Here is a 24402-nt window from a genome sequence, read left to right as displayed (position 1 = left end):
AAGAAATGTTTAACAGGTCTGGAGCTGGAAGTAGCGATGATCTCTATGATTTGTAAAACTAGGAGCATATATTGATACTGCTGTTGTAGAGAACAAGGCTTGCCATTTTCTCCCAGTCTCAGTCACTCAGAGAGGTATATAAAATAAAACATTATAATCAAGAATCTCCTCAAGGAAAATGGTGGGTCTGGTGCTTCGTTTCTATAATAGCATCTCCTCTGAAATGCTTTGTAGGCACTGCTTCTCAGGGCTCGTAGAAACGACATGAAAGAGTTGAGGAAAGACAACCTGCAACAATAGCAGAAGATGCTGGAATATGTCAGACATCTGTACTGTTTGTACTTACCTGTACTCACCTGTGCTCCCCTCTACGAAGTCTGCGTGCTCCACCACTCCTCGGCAACACGTTCCTCAGCCAGACTGTTCATATCCATTACTGAACAGAGCTGCTTGTTTGCCGTGGGGGGTGTGAGAAAACTCGCCGATCTGAAACGTGAATTGCGCTTTTAATCGCTGTTTACAGTAGCCGATGGCGCCGACTCCCGGCGGCTGCTGAAAGTGCGACTCGGAGCGGAGAGACAGAAACACCGCCCGCCATCAGCTGGCTGCAGTGGCGTCGCGGCGCCTCCGGGTGCCGCTGTTGGCCGACGCGGAGCGGCGCCGGAGCCGCCGGCGGGGCTGGAGCCGGAGCCGCCGCAGCGACCTGCCCCCGCAGGCTGGTCGCTCGCAGGGCGCCGGCCGTTCTCGGCATCGGCACGGGCAGCAGCGGCGAGCGGCGGCGCGGCGCGGGGAGCAGCGGCGTCCGAGGCGGCGCCGAGATCGCTGCCGTCCGGCGGCCCCTGCGCTCGCTGCGGAGAGTGGCCGGAAGGGCGGGAGGGCAGCGGCAGGAGGGAGGAGCGCGGCGAGCGCTGCCGAGAATGGCGGGCAGGCAGAGGCAGAGCCGGCGGCGAGCGGCCGGGCGAGTGCTGCTGCCCGCTTTGCTGCTGTGCTTGTGGTGCCGGGCGGCGGCGGAGCGGATCCGCTACGCCATCCCCGAGGAGCTGGGCAGAGGCTCGCTGGTGGGGCCGCTGGCGCGGGACCTGGGGCTGAGCCCGGCGGACCTGCCCGCACGCAAGCTGCGGCTCGGCGCCGAGAAGCAATACTTCTCGGTGAGCGGGGAGACCGGGAACCTCTATGTGAGCGAGAGGCTGGACCGGGAGGAGATGTGCGGCGAGTCGGCGTCCTGCTCCGTCAGCTTCGAGGCGCTCGTGCAGAACCCGCTCAACGTTTTCCACGTCGAGGTGGCCATCCAGGACGTCAACGACAATTCCCCGGCCTTCAGCAAGGCTGCTCTGGACCTCGAGATCACTGAATTGACGCTTCCCGGGGCTCGTTTTCCGCTGGAGATGGCCCGAGACGCGGACGTGGGCAGCAACTCGCTGCTGACTTACCAGCTCACCAGCAACCCGTCCTTCGCTCTGGCCGTGAGGGAGAACCCGGGTGGAAGCAAGCAGCCGGAATTAGTGCTGGAGAGAGCACTGGACCGTGAGAAGCAGAGCTCCTTTGTGCTGGTGCTGACGGCGGTGGATGGGGGGGACCCCGTGAGGTCCGGGACCGTCCGGGTTCGCGTCAACGTGACGGACGCCAACGACAACGCGCCCGTGTTCGGTAAAAGCGTCTACGAGGCGCGAGTGCGGGAGAATCTGCCGGCGGGGTCGCTGGTGCTGCGGGTGCGAGCCACGGACGCGGACGCGGGCTCCAACGGGCGGGTCTCCTACTCCTTCGGCAACGTCGCGGATGGTGTCCGCGCGTTGTTCGCTGTCGACAGCAACAGCGGCGAGGTCAGGACGGCGGGGCCCCTCGATTTTGAGGAGAAGAGCAAATACAGCTTCAGCCTGGAGGCGAGGGACGGCGGCGGACTCACGGGTCACTGCGAAGTGCAGATCGACCTGTCGGACGAGAACGACAACGCGCCCGAAATCACGGTGTTGTCGGTGTCGAGCCCGGTGCCCGAGGACGCGCCGACCGGCACGGTGGTGGCCCTGGTGAAAGTGCGCGACCCAGACTCCGGCGAGAACGGTCAGGTGTCGTGCGAGCTGTCGGGCGAGGCGCCCCTGTCGATCGTGGCATCGTCGGGAGGCTCGTATAAGGTGGTGACGGCGAGCGCGCTGGACCGGGAGCTGGCGGCCGAGCACCGCGTGACGGTGGTGGCCAGGGACCGGGGCAGCCCGGCGCTCTCCAGCCGTGCGGCGCTGGTGCTGGAGGTGTCGGACGTGAACGACAACGCGCCGGTGTTCGAGGAGGCCGCCTACAGCGCCTACGTGGCGGAGAACAACGCGGCGGGCGCGCCGGTGGTGCGGGTGCGCGCGCGGGACGCGGACGCGGGCGCCAACGGGCGCGTGAGCTACCGGCTGGCGGGCGGCAGCGCGGGCGCGTCGCCGTACGTGTCGGTGGAGGCGGAGACGGGCGCGCTGTTCGCGCAGCGCTCCTTCGACTACGAGCAGTGCCGCGAGTTCGCGGTGGCGGTGCGGGCGCAGGACGGCGGGTCGCCGGCGCGGAGCTCGACGGCGACGGTGCGCGTCTTCGTGCTGGACCGCAACGACAACGCGCCGCGGGTGCTGTGGCCGGTGGCGGGCGCGGGGGCGGGCGCGGGGGCGGCGCCGTTCGAGGTGGTGCCGCGGTCGGCCGAGGCCGGGTACCTGGTGGCCAAGGTGGTGGCGGTGGACGCGGACGCGGGGCGCAACGCGTGGCTGTCGTACGAGCTGGTGCAGGCGCCGGAGCCGGCGCTGTTCCGCGTGGGGCTGCACAGCGGCGAGGTGCGGACGGCGCGGGCCGTGTCGGAGAGGGACGCGGCGAAGCAGCGGCTGGTGGCGGTAGTGAAGGACCACGGGCAGCCGGCGCTGTCGGCCACGGCCACGCTGCACGTGGTGCTGGCCGAGAGCTTGCAGGAGGCGCTGCCGGAGCTGAGAGACAGAGAAGCTGTGTCTGAGCTGACGTCTGATCTAAACGTGATTCTTGTAGTGGCTCTCACTGTCGTGTCCTTGTTATTCGTTTTGACAGTCATTTTGATATTGTTCTTTAAGTGTCGACGGTCGAGGAGATCTCCCGTTTTTATAACTTCTGAGAAGGAACTGTATTCCAGCCTGGGCTCAAAAGCACCGTATCACTACTGCAGCAGCACGCTGCCCTTGCCCTATTCCTACGAGGTGTGTTTAGCCTCCGAGTCGGCCCATAAGGACTTCACATTTCTGAGACCAGGGGCGGCAGCGTTGTCTGACCGTCTCCTGGCCGGGGAACCCGGCTTAGGCATTGACTCCGGGAAGGACGCTCCCAGCACAGAGAGCTCGGCACAGGTGAGCCGCTGTCCTCGGGCTCCGCCTTGTGGACTTGCGTGAATTTTCTTCTTCCCCTGTTCTGCTGTCGGGAATCGTTGGGCACCTGGCAGAGCTCAACGTCGCCCACCGGCGCACTGCTCAGTAGCTCGAGGGTAGGGGTGCGTGAGGGTAGGGGTGCGTGTGTGTGATCTTGACTCTTCCTTTCTACTGCCCAGTCTCATCCGCGAATTGTCGGTTGTGCCCCGAGGAGCGACGCTGTGTTTTCCGTATTGACTGTCTGCCCTGCTCCAGCTGCGAGTTTCACCGAGCCAGGGTGGTAGTGTGGATATGGGTTGGAGCAGGGGCAAAAGTGTCGTGGGGTCTGCAGCTGAGACAATAATTTTGTCCTGGTTAATGACTGCATCATTCAGTGTTTCTGCCAGATTTAAGTGCTTTCCTATGGTAATAATATGTGATCTGTCCCGGCCTATTCACTCAGTGATGGCAGCGACTCTGTAGACCTCTGTTTTCCCTTCCAGCTCCATTCTTTTCATACTCTGAACCCCTCAAAAGGAAGATATTGCATACATCCATGACTTAACATATCTCCTCCGTGTGGGGAGCTGGGGCTGGTGCTTCATTTAGCTCCGAGCCTGGAGCCGAGCAGAGAGCGCACAGGGCCCACTGCTGCCACAGACTCCTCTGGAGCACCGGTGGAGCCGGGAATAGTGTCAGAGTGAGTGGCTCTGGCTGGGGTTTGGCTTGAACCCATCCCCGAAGGAATTCTCGGTGCAAGGGAAAGGCGCCTTTCCCCATTGCTGTTGCACATTTCTACTCTTCTCCCTGCAACTAATGCTTTCAGGAGTTCCGATGTGTCACCTTCAATATTCGGTCTTCCCACCAAAGTGAAGGAGACATAATGTCTCCAGATCAGTCAAAATATGGGAGATGGAAATGTTCGGTCTTCCATGCCTTTCCCAGGATCTCTTTGCTGTACTTGCCTTTCCTCTGCTTGTCAGTCCTAATACTGCTGGGATTAAGTGGACAAGGTACTCTGAATACGGGTTGCGTGTGTACTCATATGAAAAGAAACACCTTAAGAATTGCAATGTGCATGTTAGAGAAATTGTTCAGTAAACAGAGTTTAGGAAAGACACGAAATAGGCAGTGGCTGGGAAAAAGACACAGAGCTTATTTCAGAGAAAATAAGTGACTGAAGACTGTTTCAAGATTTATCTCCAAGAAAGCCATGGATATTTTTGTTTTTAAGATTATATGTAAGAAAGAAAGGTAATTGGGATTTGGTTGCATAAAGGCGTATGAGAAAATAAATCTGTTCCCAGAACTGTGAGCCTGTAGACACGGTCTGTTACAGAAATGCTCCACAATGGACACAGAGGCATAACATGTACTTACGTGCAGGATGCAGCTATGGTGGGTAAAGCATATCGTTTTCCTTCTCCAGTCTTTAAATTACTCCAGAATTAAATTCTATTAAAATACAAACAGATGACTAACATTGGATCTTATCGGTGTGAAGCCTATACTTTTATCACATTCTGTGGGCTTGTGATAATAATGGTAAGTAGTGCTGATACGGTTTATCTTTTGGCAACGATTATTCGGTAGGAAATAGCTGAGCATGTAGAGAGGAGAGACTGTGCCCGTCTGATATTGTTGACTCTCCATATAAACGCAGAAATACTGCTTCTCTGGGTGGATCCCTTGTGCTCACGGCAGTTAACAGGACTGTGCAGAGCGAGGACACTAGCCAGAGTCTGGGTCCCTGTCGCTCTGGGGGGTGTCGTGTGTCCCACGTTGGTGCGGGTGATTTGCAGCCCTTCCACAACGCCCTCACCCACCAAACGCAGCGGGATAACAGATAATCAGCCGCAACATTTCCGAGCCAGTTCTGCAGGGCATGTCGAGCCTTGTTTCTCTTGATAAGCGAATGAATGCTAATCCGGAATTTCCATTCCGGTTTCTTTCCCAGACATTGTGTCCCTTCGTTATCAGTCTCGGCTGTGGGAAGACACCTGGACGCTCTGTTTCTCCGCCACAGCCGGGTTTTAACAGGGCTCCTGGCGCTCAGTTCTCAAGCTTCCTTTGTCCTTTCCCGTTGCACCGTGAGAGCTGAGCAGTTGCGTAGGTGGCGGATAACGAATGCTGAATAAAATGCGGTAGTTTTATCCGTACGGGCACTCAAAACGTCGGAAACCGACGTATCACGAGTTGTTGACAGGAACAACCCCAAACGCAGGCAGGCAGTCCGGGAGCTGGTTCTTTCTCGCGCAGGCACTGCCGGTGCCGTCGTCTACGTGGTCCCGTGACCAGCCAGGCTGTTGCTGCACAAGAACGGGAGCCGCTCCTGCGCCCGGTGAACCAGCACATCACAGACCGTGATTTCCCTGCGTCTGGCTGGTGGAAACAGGTACTGGACAGCAAGCTGGGAGGTGGCAAGAGCAGGAGGAAGTATTAAAACAATATTTCTACGATTTGTCGGGGAAGATGCGTGTCGTGACAGCGGGGGCGGTGGGGATCAGGAGGGCCGATGCTCGTGGGAACCCTGCGGCAGGAGCTGCTCGGAACTCGGCAGCACGAAATCCGTGTGGTTTTGCCGACGACACTGCTCTGGTGGCACACAGAGGCACGACGTCGTGGGATGTCAGGAAGGGGCTGACCAAGCAGTTGGGTGGGAGGATCGGCATCCCGAAGGTTCCGAGGAAAAGTCAGAGCTGGTGCGTCGGGCCGGGGCTGGCTCTCCCCTCCACCCTGCGTGCCCAGCAGAACCTCCCTACCCCTCCTCCCGCCCGCTCCGCCTCCCCTTCTTGCTCCTGCTGCCTCTTCCGGACGAGGTTTTCCCGGGACCCCCGTTTCCCCATCGCCCCGTTGGACATCATCCTCTCCGCCAAGCCCTGCACCTTCCGGCCCGCACACGCAGTATCCGTGCTCGATCTACCCTGGCTCTTCCCGCGCTCTCCCAACCCGGCTGTCCCTGTTAGCTGGGTTTCTCACAGGGTTGTGCTCTCCCTTCGGGGTCAGCCGGCTTGAGCCCAGCTGCCCTCGGGCCAGGGCCCCCACGCTCCCTCCCGTCTGTGTTCGGCGGGCGGCTGCCCTGCGGCGGGGCTCCGGCAGCCCTGCTCTCCGTGCAGTTATTGACCGGGACTGTGTGTGCCGCTGTCGGCCAATGATGGAGCGGGGGGGAATCTGGCGGCCCGGCCCCGCTCGGAGCCGGAATGAGGCGCAGACGGGCTCAGAGGGAGCCTGGGAGTGAGTCACCGCGGAGCCCGCAGAGCAATGCCCGTCTCCCGGCCGGTCTCCGCTTTCCGGGCCACGCTGGGCAGCGGCATGACGGGGCGAGCTGAGGATTTCTAGCCGGGGCGGGGGGGCGAAGCGGAGAGCGCGGCCGTCCTGTGCGATGAACGGCGTTGCTGTAAGGAGCCGCGGGGTGACGACGGGGCAGATACTGAGCCTCCTGCTTTTGTTCGGCGTTTCCGACTGGGTTTCCGCCGCGATTCGCTATGCGATTCCCGAGGAGGCGCGGAGAGGCTCCGCGGTGGGGAACGTGGTAGCCGACCTGGCGCTGGACCTCGGGCGACTGCCGGAACGCCGGCTGCGGGTGGTGTCCGGCGGCAACAAGAAGTACTTCGGGGTGGATCTGAAGAGCGGCGCACTGCTGGTGAGCGAGCGGATAGATCGGGAGGAGCTCTGCGGCGCTCTCTCTCCCTGCTCCCTCAGCTTTGAGATCGTGGTGGAAAACCCGCTGGAGCTGTACAGCGGCGCCGTGGAGATCCAGGACATCAATGACAACGACCCGGTTTTTCCCAGCAGCCAGGCGAGGCTGGAAATCAGTGAGTCGGTGTCGGCCGGGGCGCGCTTCCCGCTAGAGAGCGCGCAAGACCCCGATGTGGGGATTAACTCTTTGCAGACCTACCAGCTCAGTGCCAACCCGCACTTTGCGCTCGATGTGCAGACGAGGGTGGATGGCAGCAAGTACGCGGAGCTGGTGCTAGAGAAGGAGCTGGACAGGGAGGAGCAACGGGAGCTGCACTTGGTCTTGACTGCGCTGGATGGAGGCAGCCCGCCACGGTCAGCACACGTGCAGATCCGCATTGACGTTGTGGATGCCAACGATAACGCCCCAGTCTTTAACCAATCCACCTACAAGGCAAGTGTGAGGGAGAACACACCCAGTGGTACCCTGGTCGCCAGGATCAGTGCATATGATCTGGATGAGGGGCCCAATGGAGACATCGTCTATTCCTTCAGCAGCCACACACCTGCCAAGGTACGAGAACTCTTTGCTCTGGATTCAGCCACGGGGGAGTTGAGGATCAAGGGGCGGTTGGACTATGAGGAAACAAAGCTGTATGAGATTTACTTACAGGCTAAAGACAAGGGTGCCGTTCCTGGTGTCGCTCATTGCAAAGTGCTGGTGGAAATTGTGGATGTGAATGACAATGCTCCAGAGGTGACAGTGACCTCTGTGTACAGCCCTGTGCCTGAAGATGCAGCCCCAGGGACAGTTGTAGCTCTGCTGAGTGTAACAGACTTGGACTCCCATGATAACGGTCTGGTGAACTGCTTCATTTCCCCTGGGATACCGTTCATGCTCAGTTCCTCCCTCAAAAGTTACTACACTTTGAAAACAAAAGCAGCTCTGGACCGGGAAAAAGCATCAGAATATAACATCACTATCACAGCCAGGGACTCGGGCTCACCACCCTTGTCTGCAGTAAAACAGATCCTGGTGCAGGTGTCAGATGTCAATGACAATGTGCCCAAGTCTTCCCAGGACTCCTACGATGTCTACGTGCTGGAGAACAACGTGCCTGGCATCCCCATCCTTAATGTGAGTGCCACAGACCCAGACCTTGGGCGCAACGCCCATCTCTCCTATACCATCTTGCAGGCTGACCCTATTGTAGGCCACCTCTTCTCCATCAACCGGGAGAATGGCACCCTCTACCTGCTCATCTCCCTGGACCATGAGGACCAGGTGGAGTTCAGGATGATGGTGCAGGTCCAGGACAGTGGCTCTCCGCCTTTGGCCACTAATGTCTCAGTCAGTGTGTTTGTCACTGACCTCAATGACAATGTCCCAACTGTGCTGTACCCTCACGCCAATACCACTGCCACCTATACTGATGTGGTGGCACCAGGCACTCCTGCGGGACACATGGTCACCAAGGTGGTGGCTGTAGATGCGGATGCAGGGTACAATGCCTGGATCTCCTATACCCTGTTGCAGGCCACTGACCCCAGCCTCTTCTCAGTTGGGCTGCACAGCGGGGAGATCTTCACAGCCCGCCAGCTCCGGGAGGATGATGCTCCCCAACACACACTAGTCATCCTGCTGAAAGACCATGGGGAGCCTGTACTGTCTGCCAGTGCCACTGTGTCCATCTCTGTGGCTGAGATGGTCAAGGAGATGCTCACTGACCTCTCTGATGTGGCACCCGCCAGTGATCCCACGAGGCATGTGACTTTCTATCTCATCCTGGCTGTGATTTTGGTGTCTGCAGCTTTCTTCATCACCATAGTGTCAGTGGGCGTATTCAAGTGTTACAAGTGGAAGCATTCAAAGGAGCTCTTCAACAGCTCCAGAAGCACCCTATACAGGGCACCAGGGCCATTCCACCACATTGATGCTGTGCGGGGCGGCTTCACACCACCCAACTTCTACCACCAGGTCTATCTCACCACGGACTCTCGCCAGAGTGATCTGTGTAAAAAGTCCTTCACTTCCAGCCCCCTGGGCAGCCGCCAGAGCACCATGAGGAATGGTGAACCAGGGCTGTACCACCAGATTGTGGGCATGGCTAGCCGGCTTCCCACCCCTGCTGAGGTAATGTAGCTCCTTCTTGGCATGTCCCAGTGCGGGACAGAGTCATGGTTCATTTGTGCCATATGCATATGGTAACGGATTGGGATTGGGGGGAATATCCAGTCATGCCATGCCTCTAAAGAATGGTCAGCTTTAGCTGAACAGGTCTTCTTCAGAGTCAAATATGCTATCCTGAATGTTGATGATGTTTGCACTGTGGTGAGCAGGATCAAGTGAGTCAGTTTGTCTGGTTAGCGAACACATGTCTTTTGGATGCAGTTTTGGATACACCTTGCATGAGTAACTGGCAGAGGCTGAGATGAGCTCACAGTTACTTGCAAATCTTTGGCAAAAAGTTTGCTGCTAATGGTATTTCCTTCCCTTTGCAAAATGAGAGCTGAGGGGAGCACTGGTGGGGGAACACAGCCTGTCTGCATCGTGCCCCAGTGTGGGCTGGGGAGGTAGTGGTGCAAGTGGGGCTGGGAGCTACCAGCTGCCAGTGGGGGATTGGGGCACTGCTTCCCACAGTGTAGTATGCAAAGCTGAAGGATGATGCTGGTTCCTCTGTTTGACAGACTGTGGCCACAGAGCAGTCCCTCCCATCCGTGTCTCACTTAATGTTTGACTCCTGATGGCTCTGGTTTTGTTTCCGTGGAAGTTTCGTGGTGATGTTTCTTTGGGGTGGGGGTGGGTTGGGATTGCAGTCTACCGCAGTTGCTTGCAGGGCTCTGCTGAGCTGGACCATGGCTCTGTGCAGGATGATGAATCCTCCACTCAGGTGTTGTTTTAACAACTCTATTACAAACCTTGCATGATTTGTAATGTGCTATCTCCAGGTGATGTCTAATGTCCTGATGGAACAAATTGCAGCCAGGGAGGCGTTTGTGCATGGCAGGCAGCTTCTGTGCTTCTTCCCTAGTGGGAATTGTGCAGCTTAATTTGAGAGCTTTCAATTACAGAAACGCTTCAATCCTCAGAGTTGAGGCTGGGTAGTGGATCCAGCAGAGGCAGTGTGGGAGGATCTGATGGGTTTCCAAGGTGATTGGTGCCACTAATGTGTCCCTTCCTGGGAGGCTGTGAGTAGGAGCAACTGGCAGGTTCCTTGGAGCAGAAGGAAGTGAGGTGCAGCGGAAGCTGCGCATGGGTGTGGGGCTGTGTGTACCGCCTGCTCACTGTGGCTGAATCACAGACAGAGGCGGAAACCTCTCAGAATTATTTTATGCATTTTTTTTTCCTTCTTGTGTCACTGCTCAGACTCAGCACTTCTGATTTGTGGCAGCTGGGAATGGCTGCAGCAGCTGCAGGAGCAAGTGTTCCTCTGCATTGTGTGTACTGTGCTACAGCTGGGGAACAAGGATGTCCCCTCCACCAAAGGGTCCTGGCAAGATGCCTCTGGGGGTGAGGGCAGTAAATGATTTGAGTGTGGGAATGGAAGGAGGTGATAACAGGCAGGCGGTAAGCCTGAGTCCTAGCCATGGCTCCCACCTACTCCCCAGTGCTACACTAGAAAGGAACTGGCAGTGATAAATCAGCTGGGCTGTCTCTGGGTCCTGGATTTTCAGTCTTTGTGGTCAAAGAAGATCCAGCCCAATGTCAAGGACTGTGCAAGCCTGCAAAGGCTTCACACCTCTTTGCTCTGCAGGGCAACAGCCAGAGCCCAAAACCAGTGTGGGGGGGTGATGCTGGCCCCACCTGTGGCAGGTGGCATGTCCTACCATGAGGGATCCTGCCCTGCAGGATCTCCAGTGATCCCTCAGCTACCTGGGTCATCTGGGTCAGAGCCTTACCACAGTGTGAGCTCTGGTCCTCTGGAACGGTGGAATATCCTTCCCTATCCTAGACACCTCGTACCCTTCCTGCCTTTCCACCATCCCCATCCTGGGTTTTGGCAGATCCAAACAACAGCAGGATCCCCCATGTGGAGCTTTGCTCCTGCCCCTTGGTGACTGAGCCACCCCAGGACACTGAAAGTATTCTCCCAGAATATGTGGTCTTCACAGGGGGCTTCTGCTGAGACAGCTCCAAACCCATTCCCAGGGGTGCAGCACCCCATGTTGCCAGCAGCAATGTATGTCACCCAGCTGTTCTGTCCAGGGCCCTGCCTAGGATGGGGACAGGGCACATCCCAGAGTCAAGGTTATTGCAACAGCTTCCTGCTGGTGGCACCGTCAGAAGCCCTCGGGGAATGACTACATCCAAGCAGGTATCCATCTCTGAATGCTGGGGAACCCACTTGTCCATTGTTTTGCTGCGTTAGCCCTTTAAGAATGCCTTCTCCCCTGCCCTAGAGCAGTCAGTAGGTGGGACCCAGGCGGTGTTCTCCACCAGTCGCGAGGTTTCTTGCTCCATCACTCCCTGGCTGGCAGCAGGGTGGTCCCACCCCGTGGCTCTTGGAATGAGCAGGCAGGGGCTGCAGAGGGGAGGGAGGACCCTCAACCGCAGCACCTCCACGGCCTCTGTCCTCACCCAGGAGGATGGTGTCCTTGTCACTGTCCACTGTGCCGGGTATGGGTGTCCCTCTTGCCTGTTCCCCCAGATCCCCTTGGTGCCCAGGTGGTGGGTATGGGTAGGGTCCCAGGCAGGAGCTGGCTCCCCTGCCTGCTGCACCGCTGTGGATCCCAGCCCCTCCCCAGGGTCTGTGTGCGCCCAAGGGAAGTCAGGGTGGCCTTGAGTGTGCCAAGGACAGAACTCCAGGGCATGACTGCACAAGGCTTCTGCAGGGATGTGAACTGAGCTAACACTCTGCAGCTTGCCACCATCCTCTGGGACAGGGAGAGGGATAAATTACTGCTCTGCTCCCCTCTGGGGAGGCTGAGTCCCCTGCTTTTGCCCTCTGGGAGATTGCTTGGCTGCAAAGCTGTGTCTGCCACAGAGTTTCGGTACGTGTGTCTGCCAGGTGGGAGGCTTGGGCCTCCTTCCCAGTCTGATGTCCTGACCTGATGTTGTGATCTGGTGGTGGTCTAGTGGGCTTGTTGGCTGGCTCCGTGCATTTTCAGTGACTCAGGTACTATGAAGGTTGACCCTTTCTTTGCCCCAGGGTGAGGAAGGGGCATCCAGCCGGGTGTACATGGGGAGGAACTGTGTTCTGGCTTTAGATGGCTCACCCATCTCTGCCTTCCCACCTTCTGCCTCCAACACCGAAGGGGGGCTGGCAGGGGTGGGCACCCCTGTCTCAGTGCGAGGTCTCCTGTCTGGTGGTGGTACTGGTGACAGTGATGCCTCACTAACAGAAGCAATCATGGGGTGTGGGCAGTGGCCAAAGCATTAGCTGGGGGGGGGGGGAGAAAAGGGGTGGGAGAAGAGCCCCTGGCACCTAAGGGCTCTAACAAGCACCTTTTCATTGGGCATGAAAAGTCCTTTGGCCTGCATTCATGACAGCTGCCCTTTGTCTGTGGGCGTGATGTAAAGCCACCCTTGTGGAAGGGGGAGCACACAGGGAGGACTTGTACCTAGCTTCCAGGCTGCCAGGACGTGCATTTTCCCTGTGAACGGGAAGGGAGCTGTTGGAACAAGTGACTCAGGCTGTTGGAGGGGAGGCCAGGAGTGGCAGCCCCACTGGTGCCGGCTCAGGGCCCCGCTTCCCGCACCTCCGGGGAGCCACGGCTGGCCGAGAGGGGATGGAACTCTCGGCCAATTGGGCGCTGATCTGAAGCGGGGGGGTAGAGGGGTGGAAACTGCTTCTCCCCCCTCTTCCACCTCCCCGCTGGGGCTGTGATTCAGTTCCCCTCCCCCAGCCCACCCCCTCTGCTCGGAGGCTGACAGCCGGAGCTGCAGCCTGCCGGAGCCCCGGAGCTGTTTTCCAAGCTGTGGAAGAAAGACCCAGGGATTTTTTCGCAGCTCCCGAGCGCCTGCTGTGTCCCGGGCCAGACGCATACGGACATGGAAAGCGTCAGCCTCCAGCGACCCGCCTGGAAATGGCAAGTACTGAGTTTGTTTTTGCTCTGCGGCTGGGGCTGGGTCTCCGGGCAGATCCGCTACTCAGTGGTTGAGGAGTCAGAGGTGGGAACTGTGGTGGGGAACGTGGCCCGGGACCTGGGCTTGAAGGTGGAGGAGCTGCCAGGTCGCAGGCTACGCCTGGGCTCAGAGGAGAGCCTGCGCCACTTTGCCGTGCACCTGGACAGTGGCGCACTGGTGGTGAGCCAGCAGCTGGACCGGGAACATCTGTGTGGAGCAGCTGCGAGCTGCCTGCTGTCTGTGCAGGTGGTGACAGAGAACCCCCTGCAGCTCTTCCGCCTGGAAGTAGAGATCCTGGACCTGAATGACAACTCCCCAAGCTTCCCCACCGCCCACCGCACCCTGCGTGTTGCTGAGTCTGCCTCAATGGCTGCGCGCTTCCCCCTGGAGAGCGCACAGGACCCTGATGTGGGCACCAATACTGTGGGCTCCTACTGGCTGAGCCCCAACTCCCACTTCTCCCTGGAGGTCAAGCAGCAGCAGGATGGCAAACTCTTCCCAGAGCTGGTGCTGGAGCATGCCCTGGACCGGGAAGAACAGCCAGAATTGCAGCTGGTACTAACAGCTGTGGATGGGGGAAGCCCAGCCCGCTCGGGTACGGCACAAATAACTGTCCTGGTCCTGGACGTCAATGACAATGCACCCACCTTTGACCGCACCACGTACAAGGTGCAAGTGCCAGAAAACATGCCTGTGGGTGCCCTGCTCCTCCAGCTCAATGCGTCTGACCCTGATGAGGGCCCCAATGGGGAGACGCAGTACTCCTTTGGGGTTCACACCTCTGACTCCGTTCAGAGGCTCTTCACCCTGGATCCCCACAGTGGTGAGGTCCGGGTGAGTGGGGCCCTGGACTTTGAGGAATCACCTTCCTATGAGATTTATGTGCGAGCCCATGATGGAGGGATCCCAGAGATGGAGGGCCACTGTGTACTGCAGGTGGAAGTGGAGGACGCCAATGACAACCCCCCAGAGGTGCTGCTCACCTCCCTGCTGAACCCGGTGCCAGAAGACACCCCACTGGAGACTGTTGTGGGGCTCTTCAATGTACGTGACCGAGACTCAGGAGCCAACGGGGATGTGAGCTTGGAGATCTCTCCTGATGTGCTGCCTTTCACCATCAGGTCCCTTCAGAACCACTTTTCCCTGGTCACCCGGGACACCCTGGACCGAGAGTCCATCTCACAGTATGTAGTGGAGCTGGTCGCCCAGGATGGTGGGTCGCCTGCCCTCACCACAATGCTCACACTGCTCCTCAACATATCTGACGTGAATGACAACCCCCCGCGCTTCTTGCAGCCCTCCTACAATGCCTTCCTCCCAGAGAACAACCCACCTGGCTCCCTGCTGTGCACTGTCTCTGCCTCGGACCCCGATGAAGGGGATAATTCCCGTCTTGTTTACTCTATAGAAAGTGGCCAAGTGCAGGGTGCCCCGACCTCTTCCTTCATCCACATCAACCCTGAGAATGGCAACCTCTACACTCAGCGCACCTTTGACTTTGAGCTGCTGCAGGTTCTGCCGGTCTCTGTGGCTGTGTGGGACTCAGGGTACCCCCCACTCCATGCCAATGTTACTGTCTACATCTTTGTGCTGGACCAGAATGACCATGCCCCTACCATCCTGCAACCTGCCAGTGATAGCAATGACCAGACACCCCAGAGGGTCCCACTGTCTGCCCCACCAGGCTACCTGGTCACCAAGGTGACAGCAGTGGACGCAGATGCCGGACACAATGCCTGGCTCTCATACCGACTGCTACCGCAGTCCACTGACCCCTCTTTGTTTCGTGTGTCTCTGTACACTGGGGAGGTGCGGACAGTGCGTGCCCTCCAGGACACTGATGCGGCAACACATCAACTCATTGTCCAGGTGACGGACAACGGTGACCCACCGCTCTCCACCACTGTCACCATCACCGTGGCCCTGGAGGAGGCAGCCCTGGAGGAGATTTACAAGCCTCGGGATTTCCTGGCTGGTGTCAGGGAGAAGCCGGACCTGACCCTCTACCTGATCATCGCCCTGGCAGCCATTAGCACTGTGGCGCTCGCCACTGTCACCCTCCTGGCCGCCCAGTGCCTTCGGCGCAGAGGCCGTGCCACCTCTTCGCACTGCAGCTGCTGCTGGCTCAGCGAGTCGCCCTCCCGGGACTTCAAACACTCCAGCCCCAAGCTCCAGCTCAGTTCCGACGGCACCCTTAAGTACATGGAGGTCACCTTGCGACCCACCGACTCCCAGTCCCAGTACTACAGCACCTGCTTCTCCCCCGGCTCCGACCGGAGCGACTTCACCTTCCTGCGGCCTTGCCCGCCCCCTGCAACCCCACCGAGGGAAACCGGAGCTTTCCTCTCCGCAACCGGTACGCTGCGGGACCGCGGCCAGGTGAGAGCCGAGGGGCAGGGGAAGGCGGCGCGGTGCCCCGGGGCCGCGCCGGCTCCCCCGCCCCGACGCGGGGGGCGCGGGGCCGCTGGCGCTCGGGGAAGTGCCGCAGGTTCACGCCGCGCGGCAACGGCCCGCGGGTTGCGATTGGCGCCGGTGTTGCTGTCCTGAGAAAGGAAAGAGGCGATTGGTGGAATGAGCGGCGCTCGGAGCCAATGGCGAGGCGGCTGCGCGGAGCCCCGGCGCCCCCCACTCGCGTCGAACGGCGCCCGCCCCAAACAATGAATGGGAGCGGCGAGCGCTGAGCGCGGCCCCGGAGCGCGGAGGGCACCGCTCCCCGGCCGCCCAACCGACAAGGATGCCGAGGGCAGGCAAGGTGGGCCGGTCCCTGGGACTGCCGCGCGTCTTCTCTTTCTGTTTGTTCTTGCACAGCTCCTCTGCTCAGATCCGGTACAGCATTCCCGAGGAGCTCACCCGGGGCGCCGTTGTGGGCAATATTGCGAAGGACCTGGGCACCGATGTGGCGAAACTGGCGGCAGCTAATCTGCAGGTACTGTCCGACTCGGATTCCCAGTACTTCTCGGTCAATGTGAACACTGGTGTTATAATGGTCAGTGAGCGGATAGACCGGGAGCAGCTCTGCGGCCAGAATCCCCGCTGCTTCCTCCACCTGAAGCTTGCCATCGAGAACCCAGTGGAGTTTTACCGCATCGAGGTGGAGATCCTGGATATCAATGACAACCCCCCGGAGTTCCCCAGTGATGAGGTTTACTTGCGCATCTACGAGCTGGCATCCCTGGGTGCCCGCTTCCCCATTCAGCCAGCCCAGGACCCCGACGTGGGTACCAACACCTTGCAGACCTATCACCTGAGTGCCAATGAGAACTTCAACCTCAATGTGAAGGCACGCACAGATGGTGGGAAGTTCCCTGAGCTGGTGCTGGAGAGGGCCCTGGATCGGGAACTCAGAGCTTTCCACCACCTGGTCCTGACTGCTGAAGATGGGGGCTCTCCCCCCAAGTCCAGCAAGACGCACATCACTATTCAGGTCCTGGATGCCAACGACAACCATCCTGTCTTTGACAGACCATTGTATGGAGCCCGCTTGGTGGAGAACTCACCACTGGGCACTCTAGTGGTGAAGTTAAATGCCACCGATGTAGATGAGGGGCCCAACGGAGACATCCGCTACTCCCTCAGCAGCCACAACTCTGCTGCCTTATGCCAGATCTTTGCCATCGATGAGCAAACTGGGGAGATTCGTGTCCAGGGCAACCTGGACTTTGAGGAAGCGACAGTGTATGAGATTGAAGTGGAGGCCAAGGACATGGGATCGCCCACGATGGAGGAGCACTGCAGCGTGGTGGTGGAAATCACTGATGTGAACGACAATGCCCCAGAGGTCATTGTTACCTCCTTCTCCAGCTCCCTGAGTGAGGACGCACCCCCGGGCACAGTCGTGGCTATGATACACATCAGAGACAGGGACTCTGGTGAGCAGGGCAAGGTCCAGTGTCACGTGTCTCCAGATCTTCCCTTCCATCTGCATAAGGACTATGAGCACCAGTACTCGCTGCTAACCAGCACCCGTTTGGACCGGGAGCATGTTGCCTACTACAATGTCACCGTCTCTGCCTCAGACCTGGGCAGTCCCCCACTCTCCTGCCACACCGTCTTGCCAATTGCCCTTGCAGATGTCAATGACAATGCACCCCAGTTTGAGCAAGCGTCCTACGAAGTGCTGGTGGCAGAAAACAACCCAGTGGGCAGTGTGCTGGTTACGGTCTCTGCTGCCGACCCTGACTCGGAGCAGAATTCCCACCTCTCCTACTCCATCCTGCGAGCAGGTGGGACAGATCCAGGCCTGGATCCAACTCGCTACCTCTCCATACATCCCACAAGTGGGCAGGTCTCTGCCAAACTCCCCTTTGACTATGAGCAAACCACCTATCTCCAGTTCCATGTGGAGGTCTCTGATGGTGGCTCCCCAGCCCTGAGGAATAGGACACTGGTTCACATTTTTATAGTGGACCAGAACGACAATGCCCCATGGGTGCATTTCCCCAGGGCTGGGGAGGACTCTGCTACCCAGTTCCGAATCTCCCCCTCCACCGCCCCTCCTGCTCTCATCACCAAGGTGGTGGCAATAGATGCGGACTCGGGGCGCAATGCCTGGCTCTCCTACCACCTTGTGGAAGCCACTGACCTGGGGCTTTTCAGCGTGGCCCTGCACTCTGGGGAGATCTGGATCACGCGGGCCCTGCAGGAGACAGATGCCTCTGCACACGAACTTCTGGTGGTGGTCCGGGACGCTGGGGAGCCCCCACTCTCCACAGCTGTCACGCTAGTGGTGTTGGTGGAGGATAAGGGCCCAGAGGCCTTGCAGGGCTCCGAGGATCGGGCCATCAATGGTGGGGGCTTACCCACGATTACACTTTATCTGATTGTGTCCCTAGTGCTCATCTCCACCGTCTCGCTGGTGGGACTGGCAGCATTGGGTGTGCGGTACCTCCGGCAGGGCTCTGCACCTGCCAACAAGGGCTGCTGTGTGGAAAGCGTGAACACACTTCAGCCCCCTCCCAGTCACATTTTTGGGCACTTGAACTACGAGCCTAAGCAAGGGGACATAGTGATGGGCGTCCAGGTGACAGCCACGGCACCCCCCGCCCCGCGTTACCGCTCCTGCTTTTCGCCGGTCTCAGACATCAGCGAGTTCATGTTTGTGAAACCCTCCGCGGGTCCAGCTGGTGCCAACCTGCCAGATCCTACCCTGTGCAGCGAGGTGAGCTCGGGAGCGTGTCCCCCAGCCTGACCGCAGCCCCGGCGTCTGCAGGGCTTGGGGGACAGGAGCGGCTCGGGACGCGCCACCTCCGGCCGGCTTTGGGGAGGGGGTGCCCGCTGGTGCCCGCTCCCAGCAGCCAGGCAGGGCGGAGCGGGGGTGCGCGCTGCCGGGAGTCCCCGGCGCTCTCCAGGCGCTGCGGAGGCGGAGTGCTGGGGGCGGGGCGGGGGGGAGCTACGCCGTGCGTAGTTTGGGAAAGGCGGTGGAGGAGGGAGAGGAAGAGGGAGAGAAAAAGAAGGAGGAGAAGGAGGAGGAGGAGGGGGAGGAGGGAGCTGTGGAGAGACGTAAAACTGTCATTCGGTCCATCCCCTCCGCTCGCCGACTTTCTGTGCCTTTGCGTGCCGAGGAGCGGCTCAGCCGGCCGGGCTGTGATCGCCCCCCGCCCCCGTCCCCTCCATCCCTCCCTGCCGGGCTCCGGCGGCTGCTTCCTCCCTGCACAACCCGCTCAGACCCTTCGGGGCGCGGGGCTTCCGGCGCGGCGGCGGCTCCCGGGGCCGGCAGCGGGAGCGGGGAGGCGGGGGAGGCTGCACAAAGCCGCCGCTCCGCTCCGCGCTGCTCCGCTCGCACACTCCGCACGGGATGCTCGGGGGACGGAGTTTGCCATGGCAGCTCCCGCTGCTGCTCGCAGCCCTCTCCTGCCTCCCGGCCCCCAGCAGCGCCCAGCTCCACTACTCTGTGCCCGAGGACCGAGAGCCAGGGTCCTCGGTGGGCGACCTGGCCAAGGACCTGGGGCTGGAGGTGTGGAGCCTGGCTGCCCGCAACCTGCGCTTGGTGAGCGAGGGTGGGCAGTGGCACTTCCAGGTGAACCTGGCATCGGGTGTGCTGCTCCTCGACAGCAGGCTGGACAGGGAGGCGCTGTGCAGGCAGAGCCCCACGTGCTCCCTGCACCTCCAACTCGTCATGGAGAATCCCCTCCAGCTCCACCGCATTGAGGTGGACATCCTCGACGTGAATGACAACGCACCCCAGTTCCCCAAGCTGGAGGTGGTCTTGGAGATCACCGAGGTAGCCAACCCTGGGACTCGGCTACCCTTGGAGGTAGCAGAAGACCCGGATATGGGCTCCAACTCCATCTCCACATATGAGCTCAGCCCCAGTGAGCATTTCGCCCTGAGTATCAATGTGAGAGGAGATGGTGTTAAAATGCCTGAGATTGTACTTGAAAAAGCACTGGATAGAGAGAAAGTGGCTGTTCATCACTTAACATTGACAGCCCTGGATGGAGGGAATCCGGTGAAATCTGGCACTGCCAAGGTTACTATCCATGTGCTGGATGCAAATGACAACCCTCCTGTCTGTGACCCACCCGTATCCACGGTACATCTGGAGGAGAACATGCCAGTGGGCACTCTGGTCACCAAGTTGAATGTCACTGACCTGGATGAAGGTCCTAATGGGATCGTGGAATATTCTTTCAAAACTAGCAATAATGCGCCCAGTAAATTCACCAACCTGTTCTCCTTAGACGCCCGGACAGGGGAGATCAGAACCAAAGGCCCACTGGATTATGAGGAATCCAGTGCTTATGAGATTGCAGTTCGAGCCAGGGACAAGGGATCTCCAGCCATGGAAGGACACTGTCACCTGCGAGTGGAAATAATCGATGTCAATGATAACAGCCCAGAGATTGTGCTGACATCTCTCTCCAGCCCAGTGCAGGAGGACGCAATCCCGGGCACTGTGATTGCCCTCATTGGTGTGAAGGACAGCGATTCTGATGACAATGGGCAGGTCCATTTGCAGATAGCGAAAGAACTCCCATTTAAACTGGTGTCATCTTTTAAAGAACATTTCTCGCTGGTCACAAATGGTCCCCTTGATCGGGAGAAGGACATTGGATACAACATCACGGTGAGAGCTGTGGATTCAGGGTCCCCACAGAGGGCCACGCAAAAAACCTTTTACCTCCAAATTGCTGATGTGAATGATAATGCACCAAATTTCTCCAGACCTTTTGATATAGCGCACGTTCAGGAAAACTCCCTTCCTGGAACTTCTGTTTTTCAAGTGTCAGCATCTGATCCTGATGAGGGTAGCAATGCCAAGCTGTCTTACTCCATCCTACACAATGGGATGCAGGATATACCCATCTCAACCTACTTTCGAATAGACCAGGACAATGGCACTATCTACACTGTGAGAGCTCTGGACTATGAGCAGGATAAGGTGTTCCAGGTGCCTGTGGAGGTGAAGGATGCTGGGTCTCCTGCGCTGAGTAGTACTGCTGTGGTCCATGTGTTCGTCCTCGATGAGAATGACAATGCCCCAACCATTGTCTATCCGTCTGTCCCCAAGGGCTCCGCCTTCCACCAAACCATCCCGGCCTTGGCAGAACCTGGCTATCTGGTCACCAAAATTGTAGCTGTTGATGCTGATAGTGGCCATAATGCCTGGCTGTCCTACCAGCTGCAGGAGACTGCAGAAAATTTGCCTTTCCAAGTGGAACGCCGCTCTGGAGAGCTAAGGGTTGCACAGGCTTTCAGGGAGTCAGAAGGTCCCCACAGGCTGGTGGTTGAAGTGAGGGACAATGGGACACCGTCCCTTTCAGCCTCCGTGGTAATAGTCATTTCTCTGGAGGAAAACAGTGTGCAGGACTTTGCCAAATCCTTGGACCTCCCCGAATCTTATCCCAAGGATACCAACCTAACCCTTTACCTCATCATCTCCTTGGTGTCCATTTCCCTTGTCTCCTGTGTGATGTTTGCTGTGGTGGCTGTCCGGTGTCTCAAAGCTGGCACTGCTAGCTGGACCTTCACATGTTGCTGCCGAGGGACTGGCCGCAAGCCCACCTCACATTTCCGTGGGCAAATGAAGCCAGATGGCTTCATCAAGTACCTGGATGTGGGAGGAGTGGGCTTGACCTCCCAGGCACAGAATTACACCTCTTGTTTCTCACCCATGTCTGATCAGAGCGATTTCCTCTTTGTAAAACCTTTCAGTCATTCTAGCACTGCGGAGACTGTGGCTGCCTACGAGCAGGTGACAAGCACCTTAGTGAGTCCCTGCGATGGGGTAAGAGATGGGTCTTTCTTACTGTCCTGTCTGCTAAATGCAATGATTCATAACATCCAAGCCAGTTGGCTGTTCTCTCTCTGTCCTTCTACCTAAGAAGGTGGCTGCAAGGAACATGTGTCACCATCACCTCCTGTGAGGTGGCAGGTGAAGTCTTTGGCTCGGCTTGATGGAATTGGGGGAAGGGGCTGGGTGGCACTATAAAATCAAAGACTGTGTGTTTGTAGAAGTAGAGGGTTTTCCCTTGGCCCCGTTCATACTCTTTTCTTTTTAAAATGATTCTTAGCATGGTCAGGAACATGGTTTTGGGGTGTTTAACTTATTGATTCTGTTTAATCCCTTTATTCTGAATGGCATACAAACTGCAACATAGGAGAAGGTTATCTGAAAGCAAAGTTTGTTGGTGTTTCTTCTGCTGTTTTAGAGGTGCATTGTAGAAATTTCTCATTCTTTAACTCCCAAGTGTTATTAATTACTGATTGTGCGCCAGCAAGGGATCATTTTCCAGCTTGGTGATTTTGAGTGAGGGACTGATTTTACTGTTCAGCACTGAACACAGTGACATTTTTCACAAAGATCCTAGTGACCTTATGTGCCCTTGGACTTGCAGAGACATAGGCATCGGTGAGCTTTGAAAAGTTTAGCCACTGGTATTCAGATGTCTAAATATGGATGTAGGTGACTGTGTTTAGCTGCAGCTTTCATAACTTTTGGTTACAAAAAGTAAAGTAATTTTGTGTCATAAATGCCTGCCCTAAATTTGAAAGTGGTAATTACAACAGGAATTCAAAATATAGATTGGGAAGGGCTTATCTAGTGCAGGATTGTGTATCAGCTTGTGCAAAAATGTGTATCTGAAATCTGCAGGGCAATTATTTAAACAGCTTAATTTGTATGCAGCATAGGTACCAGTGGGGCCTCTATTTTAGGGGAGTAATTTATTCTAATATAGTCTTTCATAAGAATCATCAAAGCTGTGGAGAAATTAGTGAAATCACATCTACTAAATAAAAATCTAGGTCAGCTGTACCCATCTTTACTTTTCCTTAGTAATTATACATACAAGCAGAATAATCCTATAATATTGATGTTCCACTGTATGGATTATGAACTGCACATTCCTAAGGGAACTGAGAGAAATGTTGTTCTTTCCAGGTAGCATGTTATCATTCTGGGGTTCATTAAGAAGATTACAATTTTTAGAAGTATGCGTCTTCCACACAGGAAACAGTCCTGCTGTTTAGTGTTCTTCCTCAAAGGCGTGATTCAAACAGGAGTATGCAAGCCTGCTTTGTGTCTTTCCGTATTTACAAAATGTCCATTGTCTGATGGTAAAATAGCACAGGCAGAAAGCAATATGGGGGCTTACTAATGAAGTTACAAAGTGTGCTGATCTGTCCAAAGTTTATTGTGTCTCCTTAAACAAATAATGCTTTTTTCTTTTCCTGTCAGAAGTTCATTCTTTTATCAGTGGACAGAAAAATATTGTAATGCTCTGAGGCAACAGCATCTAGGAAAAGTCATTCAAATATAATTTGTGAAATCAAGATCTCAGGCAGGCTTTTTTAAGGACAGAAGAAGGGCAGATTAGGAAGGTCAGTTACCATTTTACCTTCTGGCATTAAAAGCATCTTTGTCTGTATCAATTAACTCTGCCACCCCAACCCCCACAGTCCTCCAAGCTCATTACTTTGGTACTATTGCTCCTGCTGAACTGATGCCCTTATCAGTTTATTTCATGCTTCATTTCTTTCACAGCCTGGTTTCCTGAGTTGCTTTGGAAGATTATTTGCTGAATAGTGTTTGTCATGCTTTTTAGTATTCATACTGCTTCAGAAATACTCGGGAAGGGGGCTGGGAGGGGCTTTCTTTTTGTTCTAACTGATTTGCTTTACTTGGAAAGAACACGCTTATATTCCAGACTGAAATAACCCAGGATCAGTTCGCTTTCATTTTCAAAGGCAAGAATGGAGGTATTAAAACTCTTCTATTTTCTCTGCAGCAAGCTCAGCCTAACACAGACTGGCGCTTCTCTCAGACCCAGAGACCTGGAACAAGTGGGTAAGTGCCTCTTCATGTATGTGTCTGGTGAAGGTTTCTTTCCCCTGTGTGCCAGTTTCAGTGCTGGAAAGTCTTCGTCTGGCAGCTCTGAAGAAGAGCGTTCCCTGACATTGGTAGAATTTTCCAACCAAAGAGTCAGAAATAGGCCTGTTTCTGTGTCAGCTCTGTTTGATGGTGATATGACAGTTGTTGTTTACAACGGTGTGTGTGGTTTTGTTGTCCACAGCCTCTGTGCTTTGTCGTTCCTGGTAGCTACTCAGGCAGCTCCTGTGAAGGTTTAAACGGTGCCACAGGGAGCACTGGGTCCTGGATTTCAGTGTTGAAGCTTGCAGTTAAACATCTGCAGGAACTGGTGGTGTCTGAGTCTTTCCCTGGGTCTGGCTCGATAATTTAGCTTAACAGAAAATTAAAAGACTGCTATAGCTAAGTTGTTGCAGCAATTAAACTTTGCTACTAGGGTCTTCTAGCTGGAAAAGACAAAATGGAGTGAGGTTTTGATGTAAAGTGTATAAAGCATTCCCACTAGAAACCAGGCATGGACTTTAAAACACAGCTATCACTGGAACAGTTTTCTCAGAGTTCTGTTGAATTCCCCATCACTGACATTTTAATCAAGAAAAACCTTTCTAACCATTTATGCTCTAGTTCAAATGACAATTAACTGGAAAGCCCTGTTAAAACAGAAGTGTGCCAGAGCAGCTGTAATAGTTTTGCTACAAGAAGTGAGTAAATGAGCCCCATCAGAACAAGCTCTGTTGCTCCCTCTTCTAGCATCATGCTGGAGCTCTTCAAGGCACAGTGCTGATGCAGTGCAGACCTACTTAACTCATTGACGGGGACATTTTCTCAGGTCATGGGCCAGTGGCGCTCACCCCAGCCCCCAGGCTCTGCTTATAGCTCTTTACAAGCTCCAGTCCCTTCCCAGTGCCTAAGCTGGAGCAGCAGCACATGGAGTGGGAAGAGAGAGGGCAAGAGGAAAGGCAGCCTCAGACACTGTTCATGGGGATCTGAACTAGCATGACATGCTGGTTCTGGTGCAT

General features: G+C 56.5%; 1 protein-coding gene across 11 annotated transcripts in view; it reads left to right on the top strand.

Annotated features, from left to right (window-relative positions):
* The window catches only part of LOC142061356 (protocadherin gamma-C5-like), a 57083-nt gene that overhangs the window by 13468 nt on the left and 19213 nt on the right, over nt 1–24402 (top strand). For 2 of the 11 annotated variants that reach the window (XM_075102289.1, XM_075102290.1), the window contains exons 1-3: nt 6574–9141; nt 12958–15453; nt 23304–23362. In XM_075102289.1, the coding sequence (XP_074958390.1) occupies nt 6712–9141; nt 12958–15453; nt 23304–23362 (4985 nt within the window). In that variant the 5' untranslated portion in view covers nt 6574–6711. The other 9 variants (XM_075102291.1, XM_075102296.1, XM_075102300.1 and 6 more) reach the window with 8 other exon arrangements.

The sequence above is a fragment of the Phalacrocorax aristotelis genome, chromosome 8, assembly GCF_949628215.1.
Source record: "Phalacrocorax aristotelis chromosome 8, bGulAri2.1, whole genome shotgun sequence".
NCBI lineage: Eukaryota > Metazoa > Chordata > Aves > Suliformes > Phalacrocoracidae > Phalacrocorax > Phalacrocorax aristotelis.
Note: the sequence above shows the minus strand (reverse complement) of the source record. Positions and strands in the feature narration are given on the sequence as shown.